The sequence below is a fragment of the Rhinoraja longicauda genome, chromosome 28, assembly GCF_053455715.1.
Source record: "Rhinoraja longicauda isolate Sanriku21f chromosome 28, sRhiLon1.1, whole genome shotgun sequence".
NCBI classification, from domain to species: Eukaryota; Metazoa; Chordata; class Chondrichthyes; order Rajiformes; family Arhynchobatidae; genus Rhinoraja; species Rhinoraja longicauda.
In genome coordinates, this window is record NC_135980.1 from 24,856,398 (window position 1) to 24,868,966 (window position 12,569).

The 12,569-nt window shown below is 45.3% G+C and overlaps 1 protein-coding gene across 1 annotated transcript in view; it reads left to right on the forward strand.

Moving 5' to 3' along the window:
• Positions 1-12,569, forward strand: part of arhgef18b (rho/rac guanine nucleotide exchange factor (GEF) 18b) — a 154,245-nt gene that overhangs the window by 105,456 nt on the left and 36,220 nt on the right. The window contains exon 11 of the mRNA XM_078423729.1: positions 8,980-9,047. Within this exon, the coding sequence (XP_078279855.1) occupies positions 8,980-9,047 (68 nt within the window). The remainder of the gene's footprint in view (positions 1-8,979; positions 9,048-12,569) is intronic.

Here is a 12,569-nt window from a genome sequence, read left to right on the forward strand (position 1 = left end):
TAACAATGTTTTTCTCTTCTCTGATGTTGCCTGATTTGCTAAGTGTTTCCACGATTCTGCTATTGTATTGGAGTTTGGCAGAGTCCTTAGGCTGTCTCAGTTTGTAGGCAGTTCCAAGTTATAGAATCACAGAACGAGACAACACAGAAACAGCCCACCGTGTCTATGCTGACCAAATTGGCATATTGGGCTAGTCTCATTTGCCTGCATTTGGCCTATTGCCCTCTAAAGCCTTTCTATCCATTTCTGTCCAGAAGTCTTTTGAAAGTCGTAATTGTATCTGTTTCTAAAGCTTCTATGGGTTCCATGGTTCTATAATTTCAATGGGGTTGAGAGGGAAAGATAGATCGGCTGTGATTGAATGGTGAGATAGACGATAGGCTGAATGGCCTAATTCTGCTCCTATCACACGAACTATAAACTTCCTCTGGCAGCTCATTCCCGATAAGAACTACCCTCTCAATTGAGAAGTTGCCTCTGAGGCCCCTCTTATATCTCTACCCTCTTGCCATATAAGCTTATATCCTCTAGTATTAGAATCCTTTATCTTGGGGCAAAGGCTGAGTGTTCACGTTATCCAAGACCCTTATGATCTTGTACATTTCCTTACGGTTACCCCCCAACCTCCTCTGTTCCAAAGGAAAAAACAGTTTATCTCTCCTCTACCTATAACCCGATGCTGCAGGTACAGGTCACATCCTGGTGAGCACAGACCTCTCCCTAGGAACCATTCCTTCTCTCCAGAGATGCTGCCTGTCCTGCTGAGTTATTCCAACATTTTGAGTCTACCTTCGTAATTAAACCAGCAAATGCAGTTCTTTCCTACACACATCCTGGTGAATCTCTTCTACACCCTTTCCAAGTTAATGACATCCTTTATATAGCCGGGTGACCAGAACTGCACACAATACTCTCAAATGCGGTTTCACCAACAACATGTACAGCTGCATCATGAGGTCCCGACTTTTGTACTCTAACCGTCACAATGAAGGCAAGGGTGCCAAAGGCCTTTTTCACCACATTATCCACGCTTCTTTCAGGGAATCATGCACCTATAATCCCAGATATCTCTGTTCTGCAACACTCTCCAAGGCTCTACTCTTTACTGTGTAAGTCCTGTCCTGGTTTGACATACCAAAGTGCATCACCTCACACTCGGCAGAGTTAAATTCCATTTGCCAATGTCCAACTGATCTAGGTCCTGTTGTAAACTTAGACATTCTTCGTTGCTGTCCACTGAATCCCCAATTTTGGTTGCACACACAGATTTACAAACAATGTTAACTACATTGTTAATGTAGATAACAAACAACAGAGAACCCAGCACCGACCCCTATGGCACTCCACTGGTCACATGCCACCAATCAGAAAAACGACCCTCCACAACTCCCTCCAAGCCAATTATTAATCTAGTTGGCTAGCCTACCGTGGATTCCATGCGAGCTCTCGGTGAAACCCCTCAGGATTAGTTTGGATATTTAAGGTGACCCCAGGAGTGTCATTTTGTTTAAGGGTGCTTTGTACATGTCATCATTTTCCGTATCAATGTGCACTGAAGGTTCCTGGTTTGTGTCAGCATTTACAGGCCATCCTCACAATTTTGTCACCTTATGGCCAGTATTCTTTAGTGTATGAAAGTTGTGTGTAGATAGCAGACCTGAGCTCTATAAATCTTTAAATGGGGGGTACTGTGGGTGGTATATATGAGCTGCTGGAAGAAGTGGTTGAGGCGGGTACAATAACAACATTTAAAAGACATTTACATAATAGATATATGATTGGAAATGGTGAGAAGGATATTGGACAAACACTGACGAATGGGTCTAGTGTAGATGGGCATCTTGATTTGGCATGGACAAATTGGGCCAGAGGGCCTGTTTCCCTGCTATGTGATTCTGAATTTATAATTGTCACAGTTAAACACATTTGTGATAGTTATGTATTCATATGATGGAATGCAGTAGTAGACTGTTTAACACAGAGGTAAAATGTATTAACACTGGAATCTAATGCTGGTGAGAATGGATCTGAATTTACATGACTTTGGGTCCAGGGTTTGTGTCTTGGGATTTTGCCATTCTCAATATTTAAAGGGGTGAGTGCTGAAGTTTTGGTAAATCAATTAAGAACAACAAACAAGAAATATCAAGGATTAATGTGATATTGTTTTTAGCTGCCATTAGTGAGGGTAGACCAGTGGCGGCATATCTGGGGAGTGTTCTGAAGCATTTGGCATAGGTTCCTGCCTCCTGTGTGGCACCAAAGCTTTGCACAATCTACTCCACCCAGATTAATTTCAGCATTGCAACCTTAAAAGACTAGGCTTGGATGTAGTGGAATTTGACCTTGGTAAGTAATTTTAAAAATTGACCTTCCAGCAGACCTCTTCCCAGCTTTCTAACCTCCCTCCACACTGATTACTTGCTCAGTTTACAGTCTGGTCATAGTGCTCTTTGCATGTCAATGGCTTAGGGCAGAGTGGAGCATGCATTTATTAAGGAGAATATGGAGCGTTATTGGAGTCAACAGTATAATGCACAGCCATACAGACTCGTCTGGAATAAATATTCTCATTGAGGTTTAGTCTGTACTCGCAGCTGGCATGAGGTCCGTTGTACATCTCGTTCTTTTTGCTGAAGTCATTAAAAGAACTGTGCTCTTGTCAGATCTTGCTTCACATTTGTTTATTTATCTCATATCCTTGAAAGATTACCCCAGCATGAATCATGGACTTTATGAAGGAGGTGAGTTACATTTTAAGAAGTAACATTTCCTTTCAAGGTAAAATATTGCTTTCTTGCCTACTCCTTTTCACATCGATCCTTTCCTTCTTACGCCAAAGTTGCTGAATCGTGTCCAGCCATGCACTTGAGCTATTTAGCCTTACCTTGGCTCCAAATCTAATTGTCCCATCTGTTCACCATAGTCAAGCCTTCATCTTTTATCCTGTTCTATCTCATGGAGAAACTGACAATAGACAATAGACAATAGACAATAGGTGCAGGAGTAGGCCATTCAGCCCTTCGAGCCAGCACCGCCATTCAATGCGATCATGGCTGATCACTATCAATCAGTACCCCGTTCCTGCCTTCTCCCCATACCCCCTCACTCCGCTATCCTTAAGAGCTCTATCCAGCTCTCTCTTGAAAGCATCCAACGAACTGGCCTCCACTGCCTTCTGAGGCAGAGAATTCCACACCTTCACCACCCTCTGACTGAAAAAGTTCTTCCTCATCTCCGTTCTAAATGGCCTACCCCTTATTCTCAAACTGTGGCCCCTTGTTCTGGACTCCCCCAACATTGGGAACATGTTATCTGCCTCTAATGTGTCCAATCCCCTAATTATCTTATATGTTTCAATAAGATCCCCCCTCATCCTTCTAAATTCCAGTGTATACAAGCCCAATCGCTCCAGCCTTTCAACATACGACAGTCCCGCCATTCCGGGAATTAATCTAGTGAACCTACGCTGCACGCCCTCCATAGCAAGAATATCCTTCCTCAAATTTGGAGACCTATGACTCCACTGCACAACTAAAGAACCAAAGTGTGGAAGGGGGCTATTTGGCCCAACTAGGCTTTGTGGGTATTTATCCCCCACGCCAGTAAACGGCTTTCATCCCATTTACCCAACGTCATCCTTTATCTACCTTTCCAATCTAATCTTGAATATTCAGATTTCTGCCTGGTCTTCCATTTGTGAAGTCCAAGGCATGCATGTGTGTGTATGTGTGTCACATGCACATACCTGCATGTAATCTTCTCCTGTCTCTGAATTTTCACATTTAATATTTTACCTGACATCTGATATACTTCGCAGAATAGAAATTAAAATATGTCACAGGATCAAGTCCTTGTCCATGGCTGGCATAATCTAGCTTTTTCCAGCTGTGATCTGCAAACTTATAAATTGTGCTACTTCAAATGCTCATCCGGCTACTTCTTAAATGTGAGGTTTTCTAACTCTGCACCTTAACAGGTAATGAGTTTTAGAATCCCACAATTTGAATGAGAACATTATTTTCTGAGCTCCCTTCTAATCCAACATTTTACTTTAAATTTCAGTTCATTTAAATCCTGCCGTACTAATTATTGAATGGTTTTCTGAGAAATTTGATAATTAAAATACCCCTATTTTCGTAAGAACATCCCTAGTCAATTCAATCTTCAATCAAAGGCTTAAGATTTTCCATTGCTGGCTGAAGCAGTGTGCTCTCTCTAATGCTATCCTATCCGTTCTGTTATGTGGTGACCAATGTTGAACATGGTAGGCCAGTGTTTTATAGTTTTGGCGTGATCTCTAATGCTGTTGACATCTCAACAACGGCATACATTACATCTGTTTCACTTTTCCCTGTCCGTTCTTAATTATAATCACTTCCATCAAATCTTCCCATGATCTGCATTGTTCTATGGTGAGGGGAAGAAGACTAGTTTTCTTTTTGCATAGTCTTGCAATATATCAGTCAATTTCCTCTGTGCCCTAAAAGCACAGTACAAAGCCTAATACTAAACAAAGTACTCTGATTCGGGTTTATTTATTTAAGCTTTTGAATAGAGTCATTGTTACACGATCTGCTTGAACTATTAAACTTAGTATCTTTGCCATTTCAACTGCTCCAAGATGTTCCAAACTCTTACAAGGGAATGCAAGTAATTTAGCATGGTAAATGAGATTGTACCCCAATATTATATTTACAAGGAGGAATAGCTTTTCCTACAGATGTGCCATCTTTGGGATTGCACTGCTTGTTTATTTTGAGAGAGTAGCAAATAATGAGAAGCCAGTCTGAAGTAATCCTGTTGATTCATGTTTCATCTGAGTAAAAAGTGATGGAATCTGCACCAATCTAGTCTTCAGAGATGACAAATTAAAATCTCCCTCATTGATTCTATTGCCACGTGTCATAGATTTAAATTAGCAGATGTATTCTTCAAAACTTGTCAACTCAGACTCTTGTGGTGTGCAAAAATCACTATTTATGAGCATTGAAATCATCCAGCATTATGACCTCAATGATTCTTGTAGTTGATATTAAGTCTAGAGGAATACTGAGGCAGGGTAATCAGTGAAACATTTACTTGTAATTAATGCTGCATTTTATGTGAAAAAATATTTAATTAAAATTAATTTCCTCGCCTGCAATGGTGAGATTTGAATGAATATCCCATCTGACTGGATTATCGAGCCACAATGCTCCTGTACACAATCTTTTTCTTGACGTACTCATTTATTTTGTGGCTGCTCTCGTTTAGAAAGCTGCCTGTACCACAAGAGGGAGCAGAGAAAAGGGTGACGTGGAGCAAGTTAGATTTATGTTCCCAGTGAGCCAATCTAAATGTCTGCACAGACTTCTGTCAAGTTTAAATCATTTGGGTACCTACGAGTATATTCAGTCTATCAGTCTGAAGAAGGGTCTCGACCCGAAACGTCACCCATTCCTCCTCTCCGGAGATGCTGCCTGTCCCACTGAGTTACTCCAGCATTTTGTGTCTATCATATATCTGTTATCTCGAGTGTTGATGTTGGGAACCCTCTATTTTACCAACATCTGGAGCCTGTGCATTGTGCCGGAAGGAACTGCAGATGCTAGATTACACCAAAGATAGACACAAAATGTTGGAGTAACTCAGCGGGACAGGCAGCATCTCTGGAGAGAAGGAATGGATGATGTTTCGGGTCGAGACCCTACTTCAGAATGTGCATTGTGCTGGCTTTGAGCAAGAGGGGTTTATAAGAGTGAAAAAATATTTTTTGTTGATTAATTTCTCACATAAATTCCGTGAGACTAAATTTCATTCCGTACCTCAGATTTTTGGGTAGTGATTTGTGAACTCTAAGGGTGAATTTCCAGAGCTAGTAGGATGGCTGTAATAAGGGGTCCACCTGTACCCTTAACATTCTATGAATTGCTTCTGGCTCACAAACCCTCTCAATAAATGAAAAGAATATTAGTGTTTGAAGATGAATTTTGGACAGGAGATTGTGAAAGCAATCTCCTCTTTGATTTACACCTCGAGGTCTCTTGCATCTACTTGAGCAGGCATGCCAGAGCCTTGCGTTATCGAAAAGGCATTGCCTCCAACAATGTTGGACTTATTACATCCTGCGCTGGGTCGCCAGGCAAGTTTTGTTGCTGGAGCACTGCTTAAATCTGTAACTGAGCTCACAATTACAGTAATTTTATGTTGACGTTCTCCAGATCCCAGTATATGCTTTATTGCCAGTTGTTCTTCTTAGATAAAACGATTGAGATTTTATTAGGTATCCTTGGAGATGAGGTTCAATCTTTATGACAACTTTCAGGTTCTTTTTTTTAGAATTGGTTAGAGTGAAATCCAGGGTATAAAATTGTCAACTGTCCAAAAGGATGTGGTGAGGTGGACAAGGTGATGATTTCCTCATAAACAATATCACCAGCCCTCAGAGGTGTTCCTCATCTGCTTTCACAAGGTGATATATTCAATGTAACTGCACCATCGAGGCTGCAGAAAGCTTTAATTCCTGGTGTCTTTGATCTTTGTGTAACTTCATCTGTTGGAGATTTATAAGCAAATTTGGCTGAATTGAGCACCAGCTGCACATTCTTTGATGATGTGCCATCCAATTTTCTTCTTTGTCTGTAACCTTTGTAATAAGGAGTGTATCAAACAAGGTCAGGCTTGCTTGGGGCACATACCTGCTGCTTACTGCTGTTTAAATGAAGAATCCATTTGTGCTGATATCTTATTACTTGTGTGAAACAGTTTTTATCTTTAAAATTCATCCATGAAGGCAATACGCTCTGTGGAAGAGTTGTTGTGGGGAAATGCATCAAAAAGGTGTTTGGTTTTATCCAATAACTTTCCCTGTTAATATGACAGACATAGTGGACTAATAAATAGGGTTCATTAGTGGAGTAATGAAATAGGGTTTATTAGTCACTAGATAATCAGCAATTGGAACCTTAGTCCTGATAATTGCTGATTATCCAGTGACTAATGAAGGACAGTGTGATATGTTTATCGTAGAATGGGGGAACTCCAGTCCTCCATGCCTGCCCACCCTCGCTCCCCTCCCCCCACCCTCACTCCCAGTCCCGCCCTCACTCCCAGTCCCGCCCTCACTCCCCCAGCCCCCCTGCCATCATTCCCCCCCCACCCTCACTCTCCCCTCCACCCTCACTCTCCCCTCCACCCTCACTCTCCCCTCCACCCTCACTCTCCCCTCCACCCTCACTCTCCCCTCCACCCTCACTCTCCCCTCCACCCTCACTCTCCCCTCCACCCTCACTCTCCCCTCCACCCTCACTCTCCCCTCCACCCTCACTCTCCCCTCCACCCTCACTCTCCCCTCCACCCTCACTCTCCCCTCCACCCTCACTCTCCCCTCCACCCTCACTCCTCTCCACCCTCACTCTCCCCTCCACCCTCACTCTCCCCTCCACCCTCACTCTCCCCTCCCTTCCCTCCACCCTCACTCTCCCCTCCCTCCCCTCCACCCTCACTCTCCCCTCCCTCCCCTCCACCCTCACTCTCCCCTCCCTCTCCTCCACCCTCACTCTCCCCTCCACCCTCACTCTCCCCTCCACCCTCACTCTCCCCTCCACCCTCACTCTCTTCTCCACCCTCACTCTCCCCTCCACCCTCACTCTCCCCTCCACCCTCACTCTCCCCTCCACCCTTACTCTCCCCTCCACCCTTACTCTCCCCTCCACCCTCACTCTCCCCTCCACCCTCACTCTCCCCTCCACCCTCACTCTCCCCTCCACCCTCACTCTCCCCTCCACCCTCACTCTCCCCTCCACCCTCACTCTCCCCTCCACCCTCACTCTCCCCTCCACCCTCACTCTCCCCTCCACCCTCACTCTCCCCGCCACCCTCACTCTCCCCTCCACCCTCATTCTCCCCTCCACCCTCATTCTCCCCTCCACCCTCATTCTCCCCTCCACCGTCACTCTCCCCTCCACCCTCACTCTCCCCTCCATCCTCACTCTCCCCTCACTCCTGGCCCCGCCCTCACTCCTGTTCCCGCCCTCTTGGCCCTGACCCCTCCCTCGCTCCCGGCCCCCCTCGCGCCGCCCCCCCTCTTCGCTCCCCCCCACCCTCGCTCCCCCCCGCCCTCACTCCACCCCTTCCTCCTTCCCCTCCACCCTCACTCTCCCCTCCCTCCCTGCCCTCACTCTCCACCCACAATCCCTCTCTCCCCACCCTCACTCCCTCTCTCCACCCTCACTCCCTCTCTCCACCCTCACTCCCTCTCTCCACCCTCACTCCCTCTCTCCACCCTCACTCCCTCTCTCCACCCTCACTCCCTCTCTCCACCCTCACTCCCTCTCTCCACCCTCACTCCCTCTCTCCACCCTCACTCCCTCTCGCCACCCTCACTCCCTCTCGCCACCCTCACTCCCTCTCGCCACCCTCACTCCCTCTCTCCACCCTCACTCCCTCTCTCCACCCTCACTCCCTCTCTCCACCCTCACTCCCTCTCTCCACCCTCACTCCCTCTCTCCACCCTCACTCCCTCTCTCCACCCTCACTCCCTCTCTCCACCCTCACTCCCTCTCTCCACCCTCACTCCCTCTCTCCACCCTCACTCCCTCTCTCCACCCTCACTCCCTCTCTCCACCCTCACTCCCTCTCTCCACCCTCACTCCCTCTCTCCACCCTCACTCCCTCTCTCCACCCTCACTCCCTCTCTCCACCCTCACTCCCTCTCTCCACCCTCACTCCCTCTCTCCACCCTCACTCCCTCTCTCCACCCTCACTCCCTCTCTCCACCCTCACTCCCTCTCTCCACCCTCACTCCCTCTCTCCACCCTCACTCCCTCTCTCCACCCTCACTCCCTCCCTCCACCCTCACTCCCTCTCTCCACCCTCACTCCCTCTCTCCACTCTCACTCCCTCTCTCCACTCTCACTCCCTCCCTGCCCGCCCTCTGACTTTCAGCAGCTTCTGTTTTTATTTCAGTTTTTCTAATAGCTGTATGTTTCTTTGTAGACTGCGCTGTGAATGTACACAAAAACTGCAGGAACCTTCTAGCTGAATGCAGTACTTCCAAGAGCAAGGTTAGTCTGTATCCCTGTGTTTATCATTTTATTGTGATGTATTTGCTTGTCATATTTTTAATAATAATTTCACTCTTTTGGGGACGGAATATTTGTGATGCTGAGCTCATTTCAAGGTCAGGCGTGGCATTGGGACATTACAACAGTCAATGCGGAACAGTAGACTGGCTAATCGAATGTTAATAATAATAATAAACATTTATTTTATATAGCGCTTTTCCAAGTGCTCAAAGACGCTTTACAAAAACAGTCATGACATAAAAACAAACAGACGAACTGTCCTGACGGAGAAGCGGCGAACAAATAGCGCCAGCGTCCTCTCACGTCAGGGTCCGGCAGTAGACAATAAAGAACACAAGACACACAATTACAATTTTAACACAAACAGCCATCACAGTGATTGCTCCAGGCACACCCTCACTGTGATGGAAGGCAAAGAAATGTTGAGGTAGATGAGTTCAAAATAGTGTGTGGGGATATGATAGAGATGGCAGCCTGGCTTGGTGCATTATGACTGTTGACCATGTGCGACAGCAAGCAAGATAGTTGCCATAACAGACCAACTGACCAAACGTGTAGCATATTCCAAATTAGATAATTAGCAAGAATCTTACCAGTTTCCCCTGGGGTTTGCCAGCACGGTTTTACTTGATTTGTGTCATGAATCAGTTTGCATTGTTGCTTGTAGCACTGTCTGTTCTTCCCCTAGGTCTTGACATTATGAAGCTCTTCTTCTTCTCATTTTCTTTCTGCACAATTATCGCCTCCCTCTGACCTACCATCTTCCTTAACCTCCACCCCTCTCTCTGGTTCTCCCTTGTTTCGCCTCCTCTGAACTCTGTACTTTCAAACCTAAGATTGATGCCACCTCTTGATTTTATTTAGGGTTCACCTGTTGTCTCTCAGTTTTTGTGTTGTGCACAGTGGACCTCGATCAGGAGCCAATTTAAAAATAGTGGCAGCACTCATCAAGGAAAGCCTTATTAAAGTGTATATCTTAATAATCTGGGTCATGTTCTGTTTGTTTCCTTCCTTTAAATTACCTCTTCTACAATCAATGACCAGCACAACAGTTTGACTGACCCACGCGTGTCATTACTGTAACTCGATGTTGTCCATTGATGGACCTGTATTCTACCAGTTAAAAGACGGAAGGTAGAATTGAACACATTCGTGGCCTCATCTTCACTGTGATCCCAATATAACAATAGGTTGTATTATGAAAATTGAAGTAAATATGAATACAACTGCATTTCACATGATGGTGGGTTGAGAGTGACCGTCCTTGACATCAAGGCAGCAACTTACCACGTGTGTAATCAAGGAATGCTGGTGATCAGGGAGGATTTACCTTTGTTCTCTAGCTTCCTCCCACACCCAAAGATGTGCGGTTGGTATGCTAATTGCCCACTGTAAATTGCCCCAGGTGTTGGCAACTGTTGGAATCTGGGTGGAATTGATGAGAACATGGAGAACTAGATATGGATCACACCATAATCAATACCATTTGCAGCTCATCGGCAAATGAAGCAATCCGTACCTGCATGCAGCAAATCCCAGAGAATATTCGGACATGGGCTGAGAAGTGGCAAGTAACAGTTGCACCGCTAAGCATGTCCGGCAATGACCATCCCCAATACGAGAAAGTCTAACCACCTACCCTTGATGCTTAATGGCATTGCTAGTGCTGAGTTCTCCACCACCAATATCTTGGGGTTCAATGCTACGGTAGTAGACATTGTCCGTGGATTTTAGCAAGGCCTTTTACAGTGTTCCAATGATAGGCCAGCCTGGAAGGTTAGCTTATGTGGGATAGCTTGATGGTATGAAGCAGAGGATGATGATGGAAGGGTGTTTTTGCATACTGGAGGTTTGTGGCCAGTGGCATGCCACGGGGATCGATGCTGGACTCAATGTTCGGCATTTATTTAAACGGTTTGGATTAAATGTATACGGCATGATGGGTAGATTTGCAGATGACACTAAAATAGGATGGTGGTTTGTGATAGTGACCGCACATCTCTCTAGATAGACACAAAAAGCTGGAGTAACTCAGCGGGACAGGCAGCATCTCTGGAGAGAAGGTCCATGCTTCAGACTGGTCCATGCTGAAGAAGGGTCTCAACCCGAAACGTCACCCATTTCCTCTTTACAGAGATGCTGCCTGTCCTGAGTTACTCCAGATTTTTGTGTCTATCTTTGGTTTCAACCAGCATCTGCAGTTCCTTCCTACACACATCTCTCTAGGACATGTTACTAGAGTCTTACTATCATTAACGGGGCTGGCCCTCCCACCCACACCTTGAAATGAATATAAATTGGCCGCAGTGGATGAATATGAATGTTTCCACATTATTCTAGTTCTTGGAATTGCCAGGATTGGCACATCTGGCATCATTGTAAATCAGTTGCAGCTTGAGCCTAGTGTTTGCCACAGCAGTGGCAGGCTTTAGGTCTTGCCTTGCAAGTCAAGATGAATGATAAATACCAGTGTTAATGACATATTAGCTTCAAGAAAATCATCGGATCAGCATTACACTTCCATAATTCAGATCGGCTGTCAATCCTTAACAATGTAACAGAACTGCTACAGAGCTACTGAAGTGGCTCAGAAAACAGACCATATATTAAAATGCACAAAAAGACCTTTGATTGGAATCATTATCTGACTGTTTCCTGCTCCTTTAACTTCAGTCACTCAAATACACACCCACAGACACACACAGCTGGTGCTGTAGGTCTAAGTCTGTTAATATCCAAAAGATTAACTACTCAGTGCAACAGACGTTCCCGCCCAGCTCGTGCCAAATCAGCTGGATCAGTTTTGTTATCCTTATCAACATAGCAGCAGTCATTTCTAAATCGGACTCCGCTGTGGGGTTTAATGCAGAGTTAAGCTCCCATTTAAACAGCTTGTTTCTCACCTGCTCTTCCAGCGGTGTCCTATCTTTCTTGTCTCGCACCAGCCTTGTTGTTGGGTCAATTGTGCAGATTTCTTGTGGGACTTGCGGTACGAAATGAAAACTTGTCGAGCTGTTCGTAGTTTTGTTATGGACTGGCCAAAGTAGACAGGAATCGGTGACTTTAATCCCCTTGGCCATACATGAGCTCACTTGAGAGTGTGGGGATTATCCGGAGAGAATCCACAAAGAAAAACTGTGCAAAGTTCAGATATCCTCAAGGTCAGATTGGACAAGTATTTTACAGAGAAATGTATTACAGTTTGTTGCTGCCAGAAGAGCAGCAATATTTTAAAATTCATTTTCTGAGGCAGACCCATACTGTGTTTGATTCCACACTGGGGTGGTGAATATGAGGAAGGCCCACAGTTATTGAATAGACTTCAAGCAAGAACTTAGCACAGTCTCAGTTGTTCAATTCTGTTCAAAAGTTCATAAGTTGTTGGAGCAGGATTAGACCATTCGGCCCATCAAGTCACCTCCACCATTCAATCATAGCTGATCTATCTTTCCCTGTCAACCCCATTCTCCTGCCTTCTCCCCATAATCCCTGACACTCACA